Genomic DNA, 26,743 nt, shown 5'->3' with positions numbered 1-26,743 from the left:
CTCACTTCATAAATTTGAGAGCACAATAATTTTTGATTGCCTTTGCCATCCGGTTCTAATTTCTAATTAGTTTCTAATTTCGTTTCAAATTCTGTCTAAGATTACTGTTTTTTTAAGCCCTTCTCTCTATTCGGATTGCCGAATATAGGCTTCTCCTAATTCTCGCCATTCATCTCTGTTGTTTGTAAGATGTTTCCACATTGGTCCTGCAGTTCTTTTAATATCGTCGCTCCAGCGCATTTGCACTCTAATATGATTTAAGTATCTTCTGTTAATAGGGATTTCCTTATTTTCCCAGTCTATTGACTTCTAGGGCAGATGTAAATAATTTTGGAGATATTGTGTCTCCTTGTCTTACGCCACGATTGATTTTTACTGGTCTTGTTTCGATTCCATTACCCAACGTCACTATCATTTCAGCTTATTCGTAAATATTATGTATTAATATTCTGTACCTGGAGTACCTTTTTCATAATCTATAAAAGCCAGACATAATGGGAGATTGTATTCGTTAGTCTTTTCTATTAGAATTTTCAAAGTATATAGATCGTCACAGATGCTGTACACTTTTCTAAATCCGGCTTGTTCTACTGGTTCATATCCGTCAAATTTAATTGTTAACCTGTTTGTAATAATCTTTGTAAAGTTTTTGTAAAGTTGTGAAAGAAGTGAAATTAATCGATAATTTTTCAGGTCTGTGGTGTCTCCCTTTTTCTGTATTAGTATTGTTTTAGTATTTCATTGTTTGGTTATGTTGACTTCGAATAGACATTTATTAAATAGTATTTTTAGATATGTGATGGCTTCTTCTCAGCCTTCCTTCAGCATTTCTGTTAGTGTTCCATCGCTTCCAGGAGCGTTATTCCTTTTTATTTCTTTTATTGCTCTTTTTATTTCTTTGTGGCTTATATCGGGCATCACAACTGAGTTGACATTTGTTATCTGTCTTTTCAAGTTCTGCTATGAGGAGTTAGGGGGATCGTTTCTGGAACGATACAGATCGGCCTAGAACTTTCAATTGAGTTTGCTATATCAGATTTACTTTTTTCTAGTTGCCCTTGTTCATTTTTAATGGTTATTATGTTTTTCGTTCCTAGTTTCGGTTTGGTGCATTTGAGACTTCGGTTTTTCTCTATGACTTGTTCTATACGGTCTTCTTGATATCTTTTAATGTCCTCTTTTATCTGTTTTCTTATTACTTGATTAAGTTCCTTAAATTCTGCTGTGTCTCTTTGTTTTTTTTTCTAAATTTATTTCTATTTGTATTATGTTTCATTTCTAATTTGGCTCTAACTATTCGGTGATCGCTACTTACTGACGCCGTATTTATTACTGTTACGTCCTGTATGATATTTGTTTTGTTATACAGTATGTAATCTATTTTGTTCCGAGTTTTTCCGTCTGGGGATAGCCATGTCCACTTTCGTTGAGGTTTTTTCTTACAGAATGTATTCTTTGCATAGTATTTGTAGGCTTGTAGGAAGTTAACTAAGGTTTCTCCAGAGCCGAATTGTCCTACATAGTTTTCGGTTTTTTCAAGTCGTTGTACGATCTTAGCGTTGAAGTCTTCTATTATCATCGTATACGTGCTGTGATCATTCGTGCTAGTTTCTGCAATTTTCTCATAAAATTCGTCTATCTCTTTATCGGATGTGCTGCGGTTGGAGCGTATACTTGAATAATTTTCAGAGAGATGTTCTCGTTTACATTTAGCTTAATCATTTCAATTCTTTCAGATATTCCTACGAATTGCTCTAATTTATGTGCATATTTCTTGGAAATTAGAAATCCTACGCCATCTAGGCTTTGTTCTTCTCGCCCTTTGTAATATAGGACGTTACCGGACTTTAGGATTATGCACTCTTCTCCTTTTCTTTTTACCTCTGCTAGACCAATTATGTCCCATTTTAAGTTCTTGATGTCCTTCTAGTTCTTTCTAGTTCTTTCCTTCTAGTTCCTTCGTAGACTTTTTCATCTTTGCTTAAGGAGCTTATATTTAGAGTTGCATGTTCAATCGTGTGGTTTTTAGCAATTTCTTGCTTCCCCCAGATTTCATGAAGCTGTCCTTTTTTCCAAAGGAGTGGGATTTGCCATTACTATATGGTCTACCCACCTGGGGACCCATTCGTTTTGTTTTAGATATCGCCATATTCCTGGTAGGAGGTTTTTTAGCCTTAAAACACAACGCTGGCTAGACGGGTTGGTGAGTGATTTTATACAATCCCTAAAATCAAGGAATTGCCACTTTCGCCATCCACACCGTACCGAAGGTATTTTTCTCCGCCGTTGCTGCCGTTGTGGACTTCATCCGTGACTCTGGACAAGGGACCCTATTCCAGGTGTTTCTCGGGTCAGGAAACACCTGAAATCTGGGGAGAGCACTGATTGATTCATTTGCCCTGATAGGACTATTGAAAGGAGTTCCTACCCGCTATCCGCAGTGTTTTAGTACTACTAACTAATTTGACTAATTTTTTGACTTTCCTACTTGTTCTTTGTATAGCTTATAATTTTGCTGTGTATTTTTATTTAAAGACAGTGTCCACATGTAATTTTTTGTTTTTTTACTTCATTTGTTCACCCCGCTGTTTGTATTTTGTTGTTATAATTAATTATTTTATTAATTAATAAATGTTAGTATTATGGTCCCTATTGTTTCCTCTAGCAAATCTGAATATTTTTTTCCCATTCATTGTTTGAATACATTGGCGATATTGTTGTCTTTTAGTTTATAGGTACTAATTGATTCTTAATTGGCTCTTTGTGCTTTTTCTGCATGATTTGTCTTTTTTGTCATACCCTTATCCCTTATTTTGTATGCCAGTAAAAAGCAATCGCTGTCTAGTACATGATTTCTTCCTACTCGCAAATCTATTACTGCTATAACTTCAAAATGAATTAATTTAAAAAATTAACAACAGTAAATTAAGTACAAAATGCTGGCAAACTTACTTCTAACAAAGAAAGAAACTGACGAAATAATGTTATAGATATAATAATGTTAAGAATAAAATTTTTATTCATGCAAACCGGTAACTGTGCTTTAGTAAACACACTTATAAAAAGTAACAAGAAAATAAAAACAAAGTTTCTTTAAAAAGCACAAACGATAAGTTTAAAGGTGTTACTTAACAAGTCGTACGCAACAAATAGACATTTTTGTTGGGCATTTCAAAAAAAGCTACAAGCATTTAATTAAGTCAGTGACCGCCCTACTTTCTTATTATCAATTGAGATTTGCCGCCCTATCATAGCGAAGGTAAACGATTTCTTAGACGGCATAAACTGAAGGTAACATATTAAAGTAAAAGTACTTTGAAATTTCTCTTTCATTCTTCGCAACACTTCATTACTCTCTATTTCTTAAAAAAAAAAGATTCAAATTAGATTGTCTTCTCGAACGATGAAAAATAAAAAATACAAAAGAAACTGCAACTCGATACAATTGATTACGTCTTTTTCTATTGGAAACAATCGGTTGTAATTTCATACCAGATGAGTAAAAGATTAAAATCTTCTACAGGTGTAAAATTATACAACCGTAACTGTAAGAAGATATACTTTTTGCTTGACTTTTTCGTTTGAAGTTGCGAAATGTAGATGAAAAATTTTATTTGACTTTAAACTGGGTTTAGTTTTATTTTAAAATTCATTGTGAATTTTTAATTGGTTTAAATATTTCTGCACTCTAAGTTATACTAATAGTACAAGATACCACTGCAAGATCACTGCGTTCATAACGTACTCCACCAAACTTATTTTTTCATGCATTTAAAACTAGGAAAATATACTGATAATAGGATGCAGTCAAAAAGTGGCCACAAATATTTTTAATTCAATTAATAGTAGTAGTCCGGGATCCGAGGCCCATTTTCACCATTTATTTCTAACAAGTTAATTTTTCGTCAGTAGCTTCTTCGTTACAATAATTTGCGTTTGTGGTAGTTAATAGAGGTAGCAGGGATGAAATAAGTTGATTTGACGTTTCTCAAAAATTTATTACCAACAGGATTTTTTTCAAGTTCTCTCCAGTCATCCCTATCTATCGCCTTCCTCCTCCAAGCACGTATCCCACCCAAGCATGTCTTCATCGATGTTATCAAGGAAACTTGTTCTGGGTCTTCCTCTTCTTCTCTAACCAATGGGTCTATCAAGAAGCGTTTTTCTAGCTGGGTCATTTTGTTCTTTTCGCATTACATGCACTATATACCTCAAACGTCCTATCTTAATATGTTTTACGATATTTGGTTTCTTGTATATTCTATAAAGTTTGAAGTTGTATCGTCTTCTCTACACTCCATTGTCATTCACTGCACCATAGATTATTTTAGTACTTTTCATTTGAAACATCCTAAAATCCGACGCCACCATTAGAAGATTCTCCTCTATAGTGAAATAGATTTCCCAACGAAAGTATCATTTGTTCTTCGCCTTTTCGCCGTACTTCAGATAATCCAAGTACAGTGGAACCTCGATTATCCGTCAAGGCACCGGACCAAGGGTATGACGGATAATCGAAAAGACGGTTAAAAGAACATTAAAAAAAATTCATAGTATAACTTCCAAATTTTATTTGTATGTTTTATTTGTCAATATAAGAGGGATTTATGTTAGTACAGTCGAATCAATTTGATTTAAAATATTCCGAAATCTTTGTTTGTTTTATTGTTACTTCACATTATGCAACTGCTGAATTTCTTAATCGACGTAAAATTATCAAATCTACCTTATTTGTTTCTTCTTGCCGAGAATTCCACTCGATGAATTGTTGTATGTGAGTTGCAATCATCAACATCGCCATCGTCAAAGTCTGTGTCAGCTTCTGAATATGTTTCGTCCGCCTCTGTTGCCATTTCGACGATTTTATCATCTGTCAACAGTCGATAGCCGTTTGCGTTCTCATCACGAATTAACCATTCGTTTATGTCATCTTTAGGTAACGAAAACAAAACAGTTGATTCAGCTATAACTTCATTTGTTACCGCATCACGCTCGGCTGTCACGGGGACATTTTCATCTTGTGTTGATTCAGGCCACAATTTATTCCACGCTCTTTTCAGCGATACTTCCGAACATCAGCCTAAGCATCCATAGCATTGTCGACTGCATGTTTTAAATTGGATGCTTTCCAGTATTCTGGCGAAGAATATTCCTCTTCCATAACTAGGCTTTGAATAAATTTTTTTCTGTATCTTTTATTGAATGTTTCAATAACCGATTGATCCATTGGCTGTATCAATGATGTTGTATTCGCAAATGCTTTGTAGTTTAAACCAGTTTCATCCGCATTGAACACTTAATCGCGTGTCAAATTATACTCATCGATCATAGCTTGAAACTCTCTTTTATATTTGTCAACGACTTCAATACTTGCGGCGCTCAATTTTTCAGCTTCGATTTTCAGTTCTTGTATACCGTAGCGATTTTTGACCTTTTCCAAGTTAATGCTGCTTCCTTTGAATGAAGAATCGCCATTCAATTTAATGTTGAAAAACCACGCTTTTTCGGCAACAATTGGTCCAGACAAAGAAATACCTTCGCTTCTTATTTGAACGAACCACAAATACAGAGCTGTGTCGAGTGATTCATTTGTGGCTTTTTTCATTGTCTTACGATGTTTCACCCGGCCATCCAACGATTCCATTTGCGAAGCATACTTTTCCTTCAGCATTTTTCTTTAAGATTGTTGTTCTCGGAACATCATACTTTTTGCTCAATACGATAGCAGAAACACCTTTCTTTCGTTTGGCTGATCGCAATACACAAACAAAATGAATTTATGAATTAAGGACTAAATTTTTACTTATGTAGTCAATATAACTTATGTATGAACGCTAACGGTTAACAGAGGTGACGGGACGGATAATCGAGGTTCCACTGTATATCTCATTTTATATGCTTCAGCTCGTTTTCAAGTTCCTCAAGTTTTTCGTCCTCCATAAATGTTCTAGTGTTATATGTTGCCATAAACATAATATTTTTGAATAATATCTGTTATTTTCTATGATTTGGTATTCTGTATTCGGCAGAATAACACGCAGTATTCGGCCGAATAGCGAATAGAAGCCGTTTATTCGTGGCATCATTAATTAAAATTTAATCATCTAATCAATTATTTGGTCATCGATATACTTTATTAATCGAACCTAGTAATTTAATATCACTATAAATTGTGTTTTCTTTTAGTTTTACGATCCAATAAACACGTTTTCGAATACATCACATAAAAAGGATTAGTATCTATTCGTTCTAAAAATTAATCAACTTGTATATACATTATTTATCAAAATTCAAATCAAATTAATGATCCCGGATTCTTTTAGAGTGTATTACAATTTGCGTTATCACGAAACTTAACAGTTAGGTTGCAGTATTTTTATTACCTTGTTACAAATGAGTGATTAAATATAAAATTTCTCCTGTCACGTGTAACTTATCTAGAAGAGTAAGTGAAATTTATCAAAGTTATTAAATATACCCTCAAGTATATTGCCTACGGTCATTAATTGCATTAGTTCATGGTATTTTTACTTTCTAGTAAAATTAAGCATGCACAACGTATGAAGAAAATGTGTTAAATGATTTACTTCGATTCGATTAGTAAATTATTTAATTGTCTGGTCACAGCTTCATGAATATTTAACATTGATAACTTCTATAGCCAATCAACTCTTACGGGCTGAAATACATAAACCTAAACTTCAGAAGGCATTGTGAAATAAACATACAGTAGATCCGCTGGATCTTTGCACATTGTCATCATTCGTATTACAGGAAATAAAGCACAACATGTTAGCCAAACTTACGTCGGTTAAAATAATTAGAAAATGGTTAATATTCCAAGGGACGTTTTTATACTTCTCTTTTATTTTATTTATTGCATTTTAGAAACTGGTTATATATTTAAGAACGTGATTTTATAATTTTTGGAGGCCTATGGTTGTCCACTAACATCTACAGTAAATAAATTTTTAAATCATAGTAATCAGAACTAAGTGTTTTCATTGCATATAAGCAAATAAATGGGTTATGATCTAGAATAGAAATCTACCCACAATGACTTTGATTTTACTACTGTTGAAAAGATTGATGTATTCAAGATCGAAGAACTTTGAGCCTGGTAACGGGTATTGTTCATAAAATAATGACTAAAACTGTAAATACAAAAGACTAGATGCAGGTTACACATGTTACTAAACGAAATTGAAAAACCAACGTACATACAAAAATTAACACAACAAAATTAAATTAAAGAAACCTATGTATAATAAATGAGAAATAGTATACAGTGTGTCCGTAAAGTATGGAATAAATTCGATATTTCCTGACGTCATCGACTCTTTTTTTAAATGAAACACCCTGTATTTTAGGACATTTTTAGATTGATAAAAATGAGCTGATTCCAAAAAAGTATAATACTGGAGGTCTAACGGATATAATTTGAAAGATATCTTCTTCAAGTGCCATCTTCGTTCCGAAGGTTGGCGATCATCAGGGCTATACGTATTTTCGAAAATGCTGACCGAAACAATTCGTTGCTGCTACAGCTATACCATTCCCGTAGATTCTTTAGCCAGGAGTTTCGTCTTCTTCCTACGGACCTTTTTCCTGCTATTTTCCCTTGCATAATTATTCGAAGCAGTTCATATCTTTCGCCTCTTGTAATGTGTCCCAAGTATTGCAGTTTTCGTTTTTTGATCGTAAATATGACTTCCTTTTCTTTATTCATTCTTCTCAAGACCTCGACATTTGTGACTCTCTCGGTCCATGATATTCTCAGGATTCTGCGATACATCCACAGTTCAAATGCGTCTAATTTTTTGGTATCAATATTTTTCAACGTTCATGACTCCATTCCGTAGAACAGCACAGAATGTACGTAACATCTCATCAGGCGAAGTTTCATTTCAAGGCTCAAATCTCTTCCGCAGAACACTCTCTTCATTTTAGTGAATATGGATCTGGCTTTTTCTATTCTTATTTTGATTTCTGCTGAGCTATCGTTGTCTTCATTTATAAAAGTGCCTAAATATTTGTATTTGCTAACTCGATCGATAATTTCATTGTGTAAATGTAAATTTTGGACATTTTGTGTTGATTTCGATATTACCATAAATTTAGTTTTCTTTATGTTCAAAGATAGTCCATATTCTTCGCTGCAGTCTGTTATCTTATTCACCAATGTCTGTAGCTCTTCAAGTGTTTCTGCGATCAGAACGGTGTCGTCGGCAAATCTTAGTTTAATCTAACACCATTTATTTTAATACCTACGGATTGCTCAGAGAGTGTTCTATTCATTACGTCTTCGAAATAGAGATTAAACAGGGTTAGTGACAGTATACACCCTTGTCTCACACCTTGCTTTATTTCAATTTCTTCAGTATTATTATTCTCTACTCTCACTACTGCTTTCTGATTGTAGTACATATTTGCTATTAGTCGGATGTCTCGTTTATCTAAATTCTTTTCTGTCAGGAGTCTGATTAGGTGATCATGCCGCACTTTATCAAAGGCCTTGTAATCTATGAAACACATGAATACATCTTGATTTATGTCAAGACATCTTTGAGACATAACGTTCAGTGCAAACAACGCCTCTCTTGTTCCAAGTCCATTTCTGAATCCAAACTGGGTATTATTGATGTCCATTTCCAGTTTTCTGTGTACTCTAGAGTGTATAATTTTCAGGAATATTTTCAGTACATGGCTCATCAGACTGATTGTACGGTAATCACTACATTGTTTGGCATTTATCTTTTTTGGTATAATAACAAAGGTGGATAAAAGCCATTCTTGTGGTATGTTTTTTGATGCATAAATGCTATTGAAAAGTTCAACTAAAATGTGAATCGAGTCTTTTTCTATTAGATATACGAATTGAAAGATATACGCTTAGAAAATTAATTTTTATTGATTTCTACTATTAATAAATTATAAATAAATTATAATAAATAACTTAAAAGTAATTCAGTAATTAATACATGACTTTATCTTAAATTTTAGAATTGCAGCTCTTGTTGTATTTGACAGTAACTCAAGCGTTGTACAAATTCTTGTAGAACCTTGTTTATAGTTTGAGAAATTGAGAAATATTGTTTATTTTTTTTACTAATTTCTACTTTTAAGTCTTCAATATTTGCAGGTTTTGTTTTATAAACAACATTCTTCATATAACCCCACATAAAATAATCCAAAGGATTGAGGTCTAGCGACCTCCCTGGCCATTCAATATGTCCACGTCTTCCAATCCACCTGGAAAAATTTCGTTTAGTTACCTTGAAACATCTACAGCATAATGCACAGGCGCACCATCCTGTTGAAACCATAAACTTTCATCAAAACCTCCAGGCTTAATTCTACTGGGGAATAAATTAACTAAAGGAGGTACGAGTTATTCATCATTGTTTCGCAAAATTGGATTCTTTTATCTGGATCATCCTCGTTTAATTCCTGTACAATCTTCCTGTACATCTTCTTCAAAAACAAGTATAACATCTAATGTATCATAATTTACAGATGGACGACCTGATTTACGTGCATTTTCAACCGTATCAGTTTCTCGAAATTTCTTTTCAATCTTACTTACTGTTGACTGTGTTATGGATTTTTCTGGATATTTATCATTAAATAAATTACACACTTCCATCTAAGTTCGCCATTTTTCTCCATACCCAATCATCACGAGTATTTTAATTCTTTGCTTGACACTCAAATGCATTTCTACTTCAAATTAATTCTAAGCAATAGTACAGAATTCATTCATTCATTCACGAATTAATACAATTATTGTACTACTTAATTATTGTTATTGAATGTTACTAAAAATAACTACATTTTACTAAAAACTAGTAGTAGGTTACTTTTTTGCAATTGATAATAAATAATTTATTTTCTAAGCGCATATCTTTCAAATTATACCAATTAAACCAGTATTATACTTTTTTGGAATCTGCTCATTTTTATCGATCTAAAAATGTCATAAAATATAGTGTGTCACATTTAAAAAAAAGAGCCGATAACGTCACCACCTTAATGTGTATCACTTTTATAATAAAATTTTGTTGTAGAATATAAAACATTAAACATAAAAATCGACGTGTTTTTGATTTTTTTAAAAAGGCTTTACATTTAGGAAATATCGAATTTATTCCATACTTTATGGACACACTGTATATAGTATATATATATATATATATATATATATATATATATATATATATATATATATATATATATATATATATATAATAGCATTCGTATTATGTGTACAGCCCATCTAAGTCTGAATGTTACGACATCTGGTTCATTAAAGAGTTGGTATAATTCAACAATTCGAAATTATATCTTTTGTGCCACTGCCCTTGATATTTTATAGCTTCAAATATTCTGCGGTATATCTTACGCTCGAATATTCACAGAAGTCTTATATATATATATATATATATATATATATATATATATATATATATATATATATGTATGTATATATATAATATTGTTTAATACAACCTTTTGATGAATGATATTACTTTTTCAGGTTCCAGTATTCTCAAGTCGCAGCTCAAACCCAACCTCTTCAACAGTATGTCCCGCAAACTCAAGCAGTGCAAGTGACTCAACCAATTCAATCCTATCCAATATTGCCAGCTCCAGCCCAATATCAAACTAAAATGGTCCAACTGCCTCTAAGCCAAACTACACATATGTCACCAGTACAAACTGCAGAAACATACAGCCAACAAGTCCCCTTGCAGTTGTCTCAGATGACTCAACTACCTGCCCAGCAGTATTACTCACAAAGTCAGTACGCACAAGCGCAGGTGCAAGCACAGATGCAAACACAGTCGCAGCCACAGTTACAAATAGAGTCGAAAGACAATCAAGTCGAATATCCTTCATCCCTTCCACCAATTATAACGGGTTTTGAAAACTTTAGTCCCGAACAACAAGAGAAAATCAAGGCTCAACTTACAGCTCACTTTGGAGCACCTCTTCAACCTTTAAATATCGGTAGAAAAGATAATAAATATCAACTTAACACTGACGAGTTTATACCTAGTCCCCAGGTCAAAACTGAAAGATCCTCAAACGTTATGAGTATTTCTAAAAATGTCAAGTAACGTTGGGACTCACATACAATTTCTTCTAAAATGGTACAAATAGTCACAATAACATCTATTTTTATCTAAAATGAGTTATGTATCAACTTTCTACACCAAAGTTAGTTATAACACTAAATAAACACCAAATAGACTTATAGCAGTTTCAACTTATTATTGTTTAAATACCTCGAATGATTTCTGGAAAGAAAGCAAGCTAAATTTCTATTTTATTATGTTTTAGCTGTTTTCTTGTCTGTCTAGTCTCTGTTAGCTTACCTATTTATAATGTTTCTTCATATCGGTCTAACCTTTTTCTGTGGTTATACTAATATCTTTTTTTTATTTCTTTTTTTAAATCTTTGTATCTTCCCAACTATTACCATTATTCTTTACAACCTTTATTATGTTTTCTAATTATGGTTTAGCCTTTTTATGCTCCATTTTAATATCATTCTATTCTACTCTATTCTATTCTATTCTATTCTATTCTATTCTATTCTATTCTATTCTATTCTATTCTATTCTATTCTATTCTATTCTATTCTATTCTATTCTATTCTATTCTATTCTATTCTATTCTATTCTATTCTATTCTATTCTATTCTATTCTATTCTATTCGATTCTATTCTATTCTATTCTATTCTATTCTATTCTATTCTATTCTATTCTATTCTATTCTATTCTATTCTATTCTATTCTATTCTATTCTATTCTATTCTATTCTATTCTATTCTATTCTATTCTATTCTATTCTATTCTATTCTATTCTATTCTATTCTATTCTATTCTATTCTATTCTATTCTATTCTATTCTATTCTATTCTATTCTATTCTATTCTATTCTATTCTATTCTATTCTATTCTATTCTATTCTATTCTATTCTATTCTATTCTATTCTATTCTATTCTATTCTATTCTATTCTATTCTATTCTATTCTATGTTCTTATTCTCTTTCTTTATGCTGTATTTGTCTTTGTCTATCCTTTTTTATATTTCTATCTAATAATTCACCCTTTTTTTTTGGATCTTACCTAATATTTTATTAATCTGCTTAATATTTGTTTCCTTCTTTTTTCGTCTTTTCTCAGCTGATTTTACCTCAGTCGTTGACCTTATGGTTCTTCATTAAGTTTTAGCCTTTATTATATACCTTTTGTAATCTCATACATTGCTTTCACTTTTTCTAAACTGTGCTATTTTTTATTCTTTCTCTCTTTATCATATTATTGTACATATTTTCTGTTTCTTTGTTAAAATCTTAGCTTTTGCTTATTAACTTCTACACTGATTTCCTCTTTTCTCAATTCTTTCTACATTTTCCGCTTTTCTTATATTTTTTTGTTTTTTTAGCTTTTTGCTCTATTAACTATCTTTATTTTTTATTGTCTATTTCTGTACCTTCTTATTATAATGCTTCATAACGTTTTTTCTTTTCGTCTACATTTTTTAATGTCTTATACATTGATTTCTCTTTTCCTTATTTTTTATTCTCTAATCGTTAATTTTCTTATTTTGTTTCTTTAGAAAACTTTCACCTTTTTGTGTGTCTTATATCGTAGTTATTTCAACTGTCATTGCTTTCTTTTTTTTTCTATATGTGTTTCTTTTTCCTCTGTTTATTTTATGTTTCTTCTGTATTAGTGGTGTAGCGTTTTTCTCTATTATGCCTTAAAAATTTTAGCCTTTTGCTGCACTTTTTTGTTGTATTTTTGTTCTTGTTTTATCCTTAAATAAATGCTTTTACTATTTTATTTTCTGTTTCTTTTAGTGCTGTATTATGTTTCTACACATTTTAGTTTTATACTCTGCCTTTTGACTGGTCCTTGCTTTTTTTAACTGTTTTTCTATTTTTTATTTTTGTTCTTTTTTTGTGTTTGTTTGTACTGCTTTTTATTTACTATTTTAACTTCTTTCTCGACCATTTTTATTTTTCACTTTTTCTATTTTTCTTATCCTATTTTTTTTGTATATTTATTAATTTTTCTGTTTCTTTACCTTTACTGCTTTTTTATTTTACTGCTTGCTGTCGATTTCGTTTCATTTTTAATTTCTATTTATATTTCTTATTTATAATATAGTTTTATCTAATTATCTAGTTGTTATAATTCAATGTGGCCTTATATTAAAGTATACCCTCTCTCCTTATGCATTTTGTTTTAATTGTTCCTTAATTTTCTTCAAATCTGCCCCAAGATAATTTTTTTTACCTTTTCTTTAATATTTTTGAGTTCACTTTTCTTTTTATAACTTGTCATCGGTTCTAATCTATTTTCTTCATACTTTGTGATCTTTTTTGTTCTTCTTTAGTTTAGAGCACTATTTTATCATATCTATAAACTCCAAGAAGTTCGACAATTTTATTGTTCCTTACTCTGTGGCGTTACAATGCTTCGTGGGTTTTAGACGACTTGGCATGCTTCCATTCCTTTCTGTTTGGATCAATATCCATCCAATTCTCCAGGCCCATAATTTTAGGATATCCTGCTATATTATCTCGCCACCGAGATCGAGGTCGTCCAAGTGGCCTTCTTCCAGTTGGGGCCTCTTCATATGCCAGCCTTACTGTTCTTTCGTCAGAATACCTTCTAACTTTATTTCTTTTATTATGTTAGCGTCTGGATATAGGTCTTCGAGCTCTTTGTTAGTTCTTATCCTATTCCTATATTGTCCTGCTGCTCCATCAAGTACAGGCCCAAAGATCTTCCCTAGTATTTTTTCCAAACATGTAGTCGTTCTTCGTTTGCCTTTGTTATCGTCCACATTTCTCTACCATACATCACTACGGGTCGTATGACTGTTTTATAGATTTCTCTATGAGAAGACTTTTGTCTTCTCATAGAGTTTTGATTTATTATAAAACACTTATATTTTGTTCAAATCTGATCTTAGATATATTTTTTCACCTTTTGTTTAATGTTTTTTAGTTCACTTTTCTTTTTATCGCTTTTCATTAGTTCTAATTAATTTTATTCTTACTTTGTCATCTTTACTGTTCTTTAGTTTAGAGCACTATTTTTTTTATATCTGTAAACTTCATTAAGTTTGAAAATCAGGTTTTTTTCTTAATTGGATCTTTTTTGTCTTCTCATAGAGTTCTGATTTATGATTACATACTGATATTTTCTTCGAATCTGGCCTTACATTTTTTTTTTAATATTCTTTATTTAACTTTTCTTTTTATCGCTTGTCATTGGTTCTATTTTTTTTCTTTCTACTTTGTAATCTTTATTGTTCTTCTTCAGTTTAGAGTACTATTTTTCACGTCTACATACCTTAATAACAATCGTTTTCTTCTTAATTAAATCTTTTTCTTCTTTTTTGTTATAGACTTTAGATTTATCAATACACACTTGTCTTGTGATCTGTACCGTTTTTCTTTAGTTTAGAGCACTATTTTTTCATATCTGTAAATTGCAATAGGTTTGACAATCTGTATTTCTTCTTAATTAAATCTTCTTTTATCTTCTCATAGAGTTTTGATTTATTATTACACACTTGCCTTTTCTTCAAATCTGCTCTAGATATATTTTTCACATTTTTTTTAAGTTTTTTAGTTTACTTTTTCTTTTACCACTTGCCATTGATTCTGTTCTATTTTCTTCCTTCTTCGTAATCTTTATTTTTCTTTTTTACATAATGACAGTATTAGATTTTTGTTTGGATACAGGGTAGCGACAACCGCTTATACGTATTTCGACCTCTTTAGGTCTCGTCAGAACGGTATAGCCACTGCTCTGAACCAAAACAAAAATCTCTCCCGTCCTAGATAATAGTTATCAAAATAACTATATACGGACGTAACTACGCAATCTAAAAACAAAAAGAGAAATCAAACAATTTCTACCTAGCGAAACCAAATTCAAATTTTTACCAGTGTGTTTCCTAAAATTTGCGAATCAAACAGCTGGATAAATTACTCGGCAAGGGAATTTAAAATTGCATTCCACATGCCGTTCATCCTGGTCAAAATTCGTAGTGAATTCAGTTTCTGGTACTCAAAACGAAGTTAGTAATAAAACATAATGACGGTATTAGATTTTTGTTTTGATACAGGGCAGCGACAACCGCTTATACGGTTGAATTCGGTTTCGCTAGGTAGAAATCGTTTGATTTCTCTTTTTGTTTTTTTTTTAGTTTAGAGCACTATTTTTTCAGATCTATAAACTTCAAAAGGTTTTGCAATCCGTTTTTCTTCTTAATTTGATAACCTTTTTGTCTTCTCACACAGTTTTAATTTAACGTTATTCACCTTATTGAATAGAATTTATTTTTTATGACTGACTATTTGGCCACTTAGATAGAATGATATGGGAGATCTGGGAATTTAATAAAAATAAAGGGAAAAATGCCAAAAGAATATGTTAAATAAACAAAGGTTATTTTGTATGTAATAACATTCAATTTAATAAACTTACAATATTGTTCAAATGTCTGTAATATGTAACAAATTGTTATATTCTTTTTTTAAATTTTAAATACTTTAAGCTGGAATCTCAACTGTGACCATGTTGAAAGTCTGAAGCTTGGAAGTAGTTATAGCTAAGACAAATAATGTTATACTGTTGTATGAGCTTATTATAGTGTATGAGCTAAACTTTCTAAAAATCACAATACTTTTCTATGTACAATTTATAAACAATAGTAATATTTTTATTAATTTTCTAGAATTACCATTTGATTTGTATATATGTTATTGTTGAAATTGTTTTTATTTTTATACTAAGTTATTTATTGTTGCTTGTTTCTTGTTATGTTATGTTTAATAAACTATTTTTATACACAAGTACTTTTTATTATTTACTCAAAAAAAATGAGAAGCATTTTAACTCCGGGAGATAATGGAATAGTAACAGAAGATATTAAACTTGGGGAAACTTTTCTCCTCTTTAACATCTACTTTTATAGTCAAAAAATCCCTATAAATTAGAATAACTCCATTATTACAGCTCTTCTGCATAACAAGGATGACAACATGAACTTGCAAATTACAGGTCAATTTGTCTATTCAACCATCTATACAAAGTGTACACCAGAATAATAACCAATCGATTGAAAACCAAATTTGAACTGTATAAGACATAAGAACAGCTAGTTTTTGCGTTTGATATTATAGAACTATCCAAAGGCACTGAAAAAGTGCCGAACTAATCATAAGTATCCACCAACACCATAGAAAATATATGTAATATTCCTATAACTATAAATTTGCGGGGTTCTACCAGTAAGATACATATCAGGAGATGTTTTCGACAGGGATATACTATGTCACCAAAGTTGTTAATCACTGTACTTGATCATACTTTAAAGTCATTGAAATGAGAAAATAAGGGAATAAATATCGATGGAGAGACGCATAATCATCTACGATTGGCAGATGAGATTATACTTATTTCAGATGAGCTAAAAATCGCCAGATGGACTAGCCGTTAACGTACATAAAACTAAGGTCCTAATACAAGCAAGGAAACAACGAAACTTGCAAAATTGGACAATAGACGAAGCAAATATTGAACTAGTAAAACAGCTCACATACCTGAACGTACAGATAACTAAGGATGGCAGCGAGGAGCAGGAAATATGGAAAAGGATAATGTTTGCCAACAAAGCATATCTGTCTCTCCCTATCGCAGGTCTTTGGATGCAAAGACATCCATAGGGAAAACCATCATACCACTGATAGAAAAATATGGCGTAGAAACATGAATCAGAACAGATAAGACAATTAACCTTCATAGCAAATTATGCAAAATTACAAAGATCGTTGGCAGGTTACTTTGTAATAATTGATCTTAACAAAACACCTAGTAGAACGCTTATGCAATTATGGTGGGACGTCGGCCAATAGGAAGACCAAGAAAAAGGTGAATAGACAAAGTGAGACCCAATGCTGAAGAGGTATTGAGGATGGATAACTGGAGAAGAGCAGTCAAGGAAACGGGATGCATGGAGGTGGATGCTGGGGACCGACTTGGGCTGTGGAGCTATAGGAGAGAGAACAAAATCGCCAGTATTATGTTAAATGGGCTTAGCAATGTAGCACTGTAAGGTAGGTCTGAATATTAATTACCAAAAACAAAGGTGTTGATTAATTTAGTTCCAAACTATACATATACCTTAGACATGTGAAAATTAGCAGAGATAATCAAACTGCAAAGCTGCTAAGGAGAATAGCTCTAGGATGAGCAGAATAAAGAACTCCTTTTATTTAAAGGTTATCAGCTGCTTAAAAAGAAGAGCCCTTACTCAGTGTGTGCAGAGACACTTATTCAATTTGTGCACAGACAGGATATCTTCACGAATCTGTAGATATAACTCTGGACAATAATAAAATAGAAAAGTCGTAAATATACTTAAAAAATCAAACTATCAAAGCTCAAACTAAAGGTTTATTTATATAGAAGATGTTCCTTAGCATGGGCAGCATTTGGAAGATTACAAACAGTCTTTAAATCAAACTTACCAAATAAAGGCCAAACCTTTGGATCCGCGTGTATTGTCGGTCCTGATACAGAGAACTATAATATGGGCTTTTAACAACAACATTAAGTGACTTGGTGAGCTATGAAACGAAGAATGCTAAATATTAAGCTCGAAGACGATCAAAAATACCAGATGGAAGATTGCCATGTTAAAATGAAACTGCGCAGGACATATATGAAGAATGGAGGACAACCGTTGAACGAAATGAACTGTTGAGTGGTGACCAAGAGCAAATAAGGGCAGTAAACAAAGCAGGCCTCGGACCAGGTGGACTGATGATATCAAGCGAATGGCTAGTCATAAGTGGATGCAAAAAAGAACAAACAGAAATGAATAGCTACACCTAATATTCGACGTTGGCTAGAATAGCCTAATTAGTAAAAATTAAAATTTATTTTAATTTCTTACTAATTTGCAGAATAAGATAATTCCAACTAAAAATTACATACAATATACCATCAAATATCCTTAGCTGCAAAACGACAAAAACCAATATGGTTCTCAAGCTCAAGAAATCCAGAAACATCTTAGCGGGGGGTGCTAGCTATTGAACGAATCTCACTAAAGTTCAGTCATTTTGATACTATACAGATATGAGATGAGTAAATTTTCTTCTGTGAAAAAGTGAGATACTTATGGCGTTGAGCTTCCACCCCTATGGCCCAACTGTGTTTTAAATCAACATTTTCACCAAAAGAGAATAGCACCATATTTATAAAATTTACAACTGTCAGCAGAATGTTCTGAATTAATTGTCAATTGAAAAAGAACGCTTTTAAATATACAGTTTCCCAGGTCTGCTTACAATAAAAATAACATAAAATAACATAACATGTTTAATAATAATTATTCCACTAATATAACGTTCTTGGTATTAACCTAATTTAAATCCGAAACGAAAGAACATAATTAAATTTAAAACTCTATTACCTACTCCAGTCGCCAGATACGAAAATGGCAATGAACCTCTAAAAATCATACGATCAAGCTGAATTTTGCTGAAAATTTCAAATTTAAAATCCCAAAAAGATGCAAAAAAATTTATCACTCCTACCCCCGGGCTTCGCCCTAAAATCACATTCGTATGAGTGAAAAACAAAAAAAAATGGATTTACCAAGAATCTGTACGCTATAGAAACAAATGTTTTAGATAGAAAATGTAGCCGTGATAATTTTGAATATAAAGGTTTATAAATACTTTTTCTGTAGAATGAACCGTTCTCTCAGAAACAACGCTTGAAGCGACCGGCGGTTTTGAATGTCAGATTTGTATCAACTTGACGGTAAAAATTTGATATCTTATGACGAGAGTATTCTTTCAATATAAATCAAATATTGTTTTAAAGGAGAGGAGTGTAGCTTTCGTATGCAGTTTTTGCATTTTGCTTGAAAATAAAGTCAGTTTTTAAAAAAGTGGTAAATAAATAAACGTTGCACGATTTTTACCATTTTTAACGATTCTCATAAAATCAATAAAATTTGTCACTTTCATTGACCGGGTACTATGTAATTTTTATTGCTAGAGCCTTATTTTTGATGCTATTGGTGCTTTGAACCTATAGCATGAAATTTCGGTTTTAAGTTTTAGTAACAAATGTAAGGCATTTGAAATACGCTTAAAGAACACCAAACTTAAACTTTCACACTAAGAACTATTCTATCTAAAACATTTAAACCTGCTTCTTTTTGATTAAACAAGTACGTTTTTCAAAACTATACAAATTTAACTACAAATTGCATCCAATACCGTTTTCGTGACACATTTCATGTGACGATCGTTTGAGATGTGAAAGTTTAAATCTTCGTTTTTTAGGAATTTTAAATGCCTCATATATGTTGCTTAAACTTAAAATCAAAATTTGATGTTATAGGTTTTAAAGATTTGCTTCCCAATCCCGGATACTCCGCCTTGGAATGGATTAATCCCACATTCAATCACTTCTCTATTAGAATACAGTAAACATGAAAACTCAAACTCAAACCTTCTTACAAGGCAACACTTCGAAGAAATCATAAGCAAGAACCAATTCCAAAAAATTCTGTATACAGATGCCTCCAAAAGTGAAGCAGGCGTTAGATGTGCCGTTACCACATATGATGAAATAATAAAATCATCTTTTTTACCGAATTTTTGAAGCGTATACACTGGAAAACTTTATGCGATATTAGAAGCTTTTAAAAAACTAAAAACAGATGATAAAAACCAAGCAATACGCACAGACTCCCTGTCGTCACTACACTCGATAAAAAGTCTATACTCTCAGCATCCCTTAGTTCAAGAAATCCATAGGATTTACAGTGCACTCGGTTTTCAAGGTGTAAATGTCACGATCATCTGGCTACAATCCCATATCGGAATCCCCGATAATGAAAAAGATGACCGAGCAGCCAAGCAAGCTTCTTGTGTAAACAATCAATCCTCAAAAGCCCAACATATTCAAATCCGTAATGACCTAAAGCAAATTTTCAAGCAACAGCAGTATCATAACTGGCAAACCCACTTGAACACAATCAAGAGTGCATTACATGAGATCCGGCAGACTGTTGAAAACTTTGAACTTCCAACAATCTCTAGAAAAGAAAAAGCAGCCATCAGAAGATTAAGAATAGGACATACCCGACTCACACATGAATACTTAATGAAGTCCGAGCCGAAGCCCAATTGACAAATCTTCACAAGTGTATTAACTGTGAAACACATCCTGATTAAGTGTCCCCGGTACGCAAAACACAAATTGCAACATAAACTTAAATAAATTTCCCTCCAGCTTCCAATTTCAATTTGTTACATTGACAGACACAACTCGTTGCCAAATCTATGATATATATTTGTCATTAATCACACAATTCATGGAAAAAGGATATATTTCCAATAATGGCTACAAAATTAGAATAATTCAAATACAAAAACAAGCTTTTAACAAGCTTTTATATAAAAATTATCGTTTTATCAATTTCCCTATTTGGAACAAGAAGAAAGTCATAGTCCTTAAACTATCCATTGATGGGGATTGAAAAGAATCTGCAAATCATCGCAATTAAATAATTTATTACCAAGAACAGGAATAATAGCTTTCTAACTATTACGTATATAACTACCTCATATTATTTATCATTACCCACTTACTTCTTAATTATTTCTTATTTTTAACCTTTTAATGTACTATGAATAGACATAAAATCTATCAAATCTAATTTTAGAAAAATCTACAAGTGAATTAAATCAATGTCAGTATCGCAGACATTTAAATTGCTAATCATTTATAAATTAAAGTTGCTAAAAAATTGTATTTGAAACATGACATTGCATTCAGTAATTCCGATGTTATTAAAATTCCATTTAAGAAAACCGGAACACGAAAGTATTCCTATTGTGGAAGATGCAGACAAGTTTGCAAAATAATGTAATTTTATAACTTATACAGCGACAAAAGTGATTGACAGGCTGTTAATTAACAGTTGAAAGACACTTCTAACATGCAAGTGGGAAATAATGAACACTATTTGGATCTTAAAATATACATTTTTTAGACTTTCAAAATATATCCGTATAGAAAATCCGTAAGGACGCATTACGCATTAATCATCAAACGAATGCATTAGTAAAAATCAAGTCGTAAGCATTAAAAGAAAAACCATGATAATCAAATTACTCGATGTAAATAATCGTAATTTTTGTTCTGTTGCTTATGTCGATATTCCGAGTCCTGTCTTTTAGACTGACCCCGAGCATGGTTCTCTCCATCACTCTCTGAGTAGTAGTAAGCTGTTCTAAAGTTTTTTTTGTAAAGGCAATGGTCCCCTGACCGTACTTAGTCACTGGTATGACTTGTTATACATTCTACTCTTTAGACACATTGGTACATATTTATTCTTCAAAATACACCTTAACTGACCGAAAGCTCAATCAAGCAATTTGATTAAATCCGGCCTGTGAGACTTATCACCCCTTAGAATAACGTTCGGGTATAACAATTCATTGAGGAGAGGTGTATTAATTCGTGTTTAAAACAGGAATCACTCTACCGTGCTCCAATGCTCCAGATAATCTCTTTCCCCCCTTTAGAACTCTAATGCGTGATAGGGGCAACCTATCAGCCAAATGCTCTTCATGTGGGGGTCCTGGGTAATAGAACTCCAATATGGTTCCCTAACCAATTCAAATTAATTGATATAAGGTTGAATGCTCGAATAAATGAACTTTGAAAAATTAAAGGCAAATATTGAGCACAATTTTAATAATAATCAAATCTTGCCCAAGTAATTTCGCTTTCTACAGCATCATCAGGGACATTTCGTCAAATTTGGGCTATCCAGCAAGCGCAGAATGTAATAAACATGAAAATTAAACAAAAATCGTACATAACACTACACTAAAACAAGGACAAACAGTTTAAAATTATTTAAAATTGTTCTACGCTAATTCTAATCTAATTCTTGTCGGCAACAGGAGAGAGAATGATTCTCTCTCCTGTTGCCGACAAGAATGTAGCGTAGAACAATTTTAAATAATTTTAAACTGTTTGTCCTTGTTTTAGTGTAGTGTTATGTACAATTTATGTTTATTACATTCTGCGCTTGCTGGATAGCCCAAATTTGACGGAATGCCCCTGATGATGCAGTAGAAAGCGAAAGTACTTGGGCAAGATTTGATTATTACTAAAATTGTGCTCAATATTTGCCTTTAATTCTTCAAAGTTGATTCAAATTAAGCCTAGCGTTAGGAGTTTTATTATTGTTATCCTCTATCACCGAAAGCTGCATAAGATAATGCTACAGGCGTTTTTACTTTGGCTCTTTAGTTTTCTTGTTTTTGACATTGTCCACAACAAATTCTTTGATTCTGAGTGAAGATAACAGCATCATTTAGCGAGAACGATATGTAACGTTCAGACATTTCTTTGCTACGCACAAAGTCGTGACACTTAATTAAATTGTATTGTTAAGTAACTTTCATTTTATACAAAGTTAGGCATTGTAACGGCCTTCTCCTTTAAAAGGAAGAATAATAAAAACAGAGGTATTAACTTTTGTCTTGTTACCAAAATAAAATTACTATGTACTTATAATCATAGTAAGGAATTGAGAAGGCGTCTAGAATCGTGCCTTTCGTCTTCTTTATATGGAAGAATAATAAAATTGTAACAGCACACTCTCACCTTGTTAACATAGAAGTACATATAAAATTACATGCTTTAAAATACACTTATGATTTATATCAAGTTTATTTTTAATAGTTAGAAAAACATTTATAATTATTAAATAGAAAAAAATATATTTAAATATTTAATTTCTCCGATTAGACCAGGGCGGATTTGTTTTGAGGTGGATGTGAGAGGTGGCATTCTGATTTTGGCAAAAAAGTTGTGAGATAACTCAAATAGGTCGGGAATATTAATAAAAAAATTGAAATATTTAAAAATCATTAAAAACGTCGTTTTTTTCTACTTTCCTTGCTTATAACTTTAAAACGATTCATTTTGGATATGAAGTCGTATAATTCGTACATAAAATAACGATAATTGAATTTTCTATTAGATATGATTGGTTAAAATGCTTTAATTTATTACTTGCTGCAAAATAGCAATAAAAAATGGGGGAACAAGCCTTTTCTCATTCAATATTCTTTGTAAATCTTTATATTATAACAAAATAGTCCAGCAAATATCATTAAAATCGATTTGAAAATGAACATTTGAAAAAAATTTAAGACAAATAAACTTATAAGTTATATAAAAACGTTCCAAATAGCGTTTCTTAAATGTTTTTATCCTTATTTGTTGCTTAGAAAGTTTCAAAATAAGTCGAAAATTTCGGTTTTTTATAAATGTTATTATTTTTTTTTTTAAATAAACTTAGAACCTTCAGATTACACAAAATGTTCGTTCTTGTGGTGGTTAAAGTATGGGTTCAATACGATCGGTCAAATATATTAAAAGATATTTAATTTGTTTATCCCAAATTAATTTTTTTTCATAAAATTCATATTTTTCATGAATAAAAAATGAAGTTTGTAGTATAATAATTTTCCTTTAAAAATATTTTTAATAAAAAAAATATGAAAATTAAATAAAATAGACAGTTTAGGTTTGATTTCGTTACAGCGTACCACTATTCGCTTTTATGCATATTTCAGCCTCTTAGCTTCTTAAGGACGAACTCATGGCAAGCTATAATAAAAATAATATTTATTTGATACGCCCCTGGCTAAAGCTAGTAGCTTCTCAAGGTTTTTTCCGAATAGGCCGAAAACAAAATTATGGATTAAATCAGTTGTAGGCAAAATCAGTTGTAGGCTTTATACCAATATCGGAAAGAATTATGCTAATACAAATGATGACAACACATGCGAAATTAAACCTTATTCAGATTTATGCGCCAACCACCGATAAAACAGAGGAAGAAATTAAAAAATTTTACGATGACCTTTAAAAAACCCTACAAAATACAACATCAAGAGATATATAACAGTAGTCATGGGTCATTTTAACGCCAAAGTTGGAGAAGGAAGGTGTGAGTCTATTGTAGGACCATATGGACTCGGTGTTTGAAATGAGAGAGGAGAACGCCTTATAGAATTCTACCTAGAACATAATCTTGCGGTAATGAATACTTTCTTCAAACTGCCTAAACGACGCTTTTACACTTGGAAATCGCCAGCTGACAAGGTCGATAAAATCGTTAGAAACCAAATTGACTATATTTTAATAAACCACAGATATCGAAACGCAATACTATCGGTGAAAGCGTAACCAGGTGCAGACGTGGCATAGGACCACAATCCTCTTGTAGCAAAATTCCAACTTCACTTAAAAAAGATACAAAAAAGCTACAAAAGTGATAAACTGAACATACAAAAATTAGAATCAGAAGACGTCAAAGAAAAACTGAAACAAGAAATTAATGCAAACCTAGAATCCACACCAGAATCAATTGATGGTGATGTAGAACAACAGTGGCAGTTCTTTAAAAATGCAATTATCGAACCAAGTCGCAAGAGAACTCACAACAACCAGATGCAAGAAAGGTGATTGGATGACAGAAGAAATCTTGGAAATGATGGAGGACAGAACAAGACAAAAGAATATCAACATAACTCAGTATCAACAGCTCCATAATCAAATAAGAAGGAAAATAAGAGAAGCTAAAGAGACTTATTTCGCTGGAAAATGACAAGAAATAGAAGACTTACAAAACAAATATGATAACTTCAATCTCGATAAGAAAGTTAAAGAATTAGCTGGGGTAGCAAAACAAAAACCTCAAGCATACTAACGGACAAACAAGAATGAATAATGGACATTCATGAAAATTTGCAAGAACAACAATACTAACGAAATATTAACGGTAGGCGGTCAGCAGATTGAGAGAGTAAAAAGATATACTTACTTAGGAACGATTATCACAGAAAATAACTATTATACTGCAGAAATGAGAGTCCGAATTGAAAAAGCACCTGCCAAGTTCGTGAAGATGAAAAAGATTTTATGCAGCAAAGATCGGACATTGGACCTGAGAATAAGGCTAATTAAATGTTATGTACACAGTGTACTCTACTATGGAGCTGAATCATGGACATTAAACCGGAATACAATAAATCGACTAAACGCGTTTGAATTATGGACATTTGGAATATTGTTAAGGATTCCATGGGTAGATAGAGTCACGAATACAGAAGTGTTAAGAAGAATAGGCAGAGAGAGGGAAATGAAAAATACAATAAAAGAAAGGAAATTGCAATATCTGGGACATGTGATGAGAGGCGAAAGATACAACATCTTGAGACTCATAATTCAAAGAAAAGTAGAGGGTAGGAGAAGCGTAGGAGAAAACGCGTTTCCTTGTTGAAGAACCTGAGAGAGTGGTTTGGTTCAAAGCTCAAGCCAACTTTCATCGCGGAGATGGCACTTAAAGAAGAAGAAGAAAATTATGGAGTAGTCGTCGAATTTGATCTCGACTTAATTGCGTTTTATTTTAAATAAGTTCCCACAAAAATTTGAATACCGGTACTTTAAGACTAATTTCGTATCCAAGGAATCGTAGAAGAGGGACCCTATTGCCCATGTTAAATCTGGTACGAGAATGTACTATTTGGACACGAGGAAAATGGGCATAGCTAGCGGTCAAAGAGGAGAAGAAGAGCAATGGAGAGACTGAGCGAGTAAGTTTCGTTATCGTAAGAATTTTAAAAACCGACAGTTTCCCTTAATTCCATGTGTGTGGTGAGAATAAAGTGATTTGAGATTAAAATGCAGTGTGGCAATCTTTGTAATGTGAGTTTATCACCGTTTATTGTAAGCTGTATCCTGTGTCAATGGATTTGATAACAATATCCTGAGGGCTCTTCCAAGATTTGTCCAGCCTCCATTTTGTGTCTCAAAGGGTCAGATTTTGATTGTTTGAAGTTTGTGGGACAATATTTTTTTGTTCAAATCTAAGCAAAGAAAAACCGTAAACTTTTTTTCTAAGCTGCATGAGGATGTTTTTAAACGGTGTCCTAATTTTAAATAGTTTAGAACACTTCTTGTATAGTGTTTGCCCAGGACATCTCTGTAAGTATTTCTTGATTTCCTTTTCGTAGTGAGTTCTCCCAGTCCCTCTTAAAAAAAGGAATCCTTATCCACGACCTTGCACTCCAATCAAAACGCGAAACACAAACATTTCAATTTTTTTGCTTACCCTTTCTCCAAGCCCAGTAATTGTTTATTCCCCCCTCTTGGCCCCCAATAAGCAAATAACATTGTTACAAGTTACGCTAATTATACAAATAGCTTATGAAATAAGAAGATTTATTCTATCAATTAAAAAAAAAACAATTTTAAATATTGCAAAATTATTTGAAAAAAAAAAATGTCGATTTTTTGCTTAAAAACAATTCGAATAGATTTTTAACTATTGTCTACACAACAACTGTTTTTTCATATTTGGAAAGCTTGCTTTTTTTACAAATTCTAAAAAAGAAAAAGATGTCTTACGACAATTTAGGATGAAGTGACAACCGCTTTGTTTATAACAATTATGACATCTAATTAGCGTCATTGGAAAGAAAGAGCTGTTAACTGTATCACTGGTTTTTATTTGTGGATTTCGACGTTTCTTTGTATGAACTTGTATGTAATTTTTGCTTATATTACGAATATATATTATTTAAAGAAATA

The 26,743-nt window shown here is 32.0% G+C and overlaps 1 protein-coding gene across 1 annotated transcript in view; it reads left to right on the top strand.

Moving 5' to 3' along the window:
* Window positions 1-11,823, top strand: part of LOC140436269 (uncharacterized) — a 59,749-nt gene extending 47,926 nt beyond the window's left edge. Inside the window, exon 4 of the mRNA XM_072524970.1 lies at window positions 10,538-11,823. Within this exon, the coding sequence (XP_072381071.1) occupies window positions 10,538-11,120 (583 nt within the window). The 3' untranslated portion in view covers window positions 11,121-11,823. The remainder of the gene's footprint in view (window positions 1-10,537) is intronic.
* Window positions 11,824-26,743: the final 14,920 nt, after the last annotated feature.

The sequence above is a fragment of the Diabrotica undecimpunctata genome, chromosome 3 (assembly GCF_040954645.1).
Source record: "Diabrotica undecimpunctata isolate CICGRU chromosome 3, icDiaUnde3, whole genome shotgun sequence".
NCBI lineage: Eukaryota > Metazoa > Arthropoda > Insecta > Coleoptera > Chrysomelidae > Diabrotica > Diabrotica undecimpunctata.
Note: the sequence above shows the minus strand (reverse complement) of the source record. Positions and strands in the feature narration are given on the sequence as shown.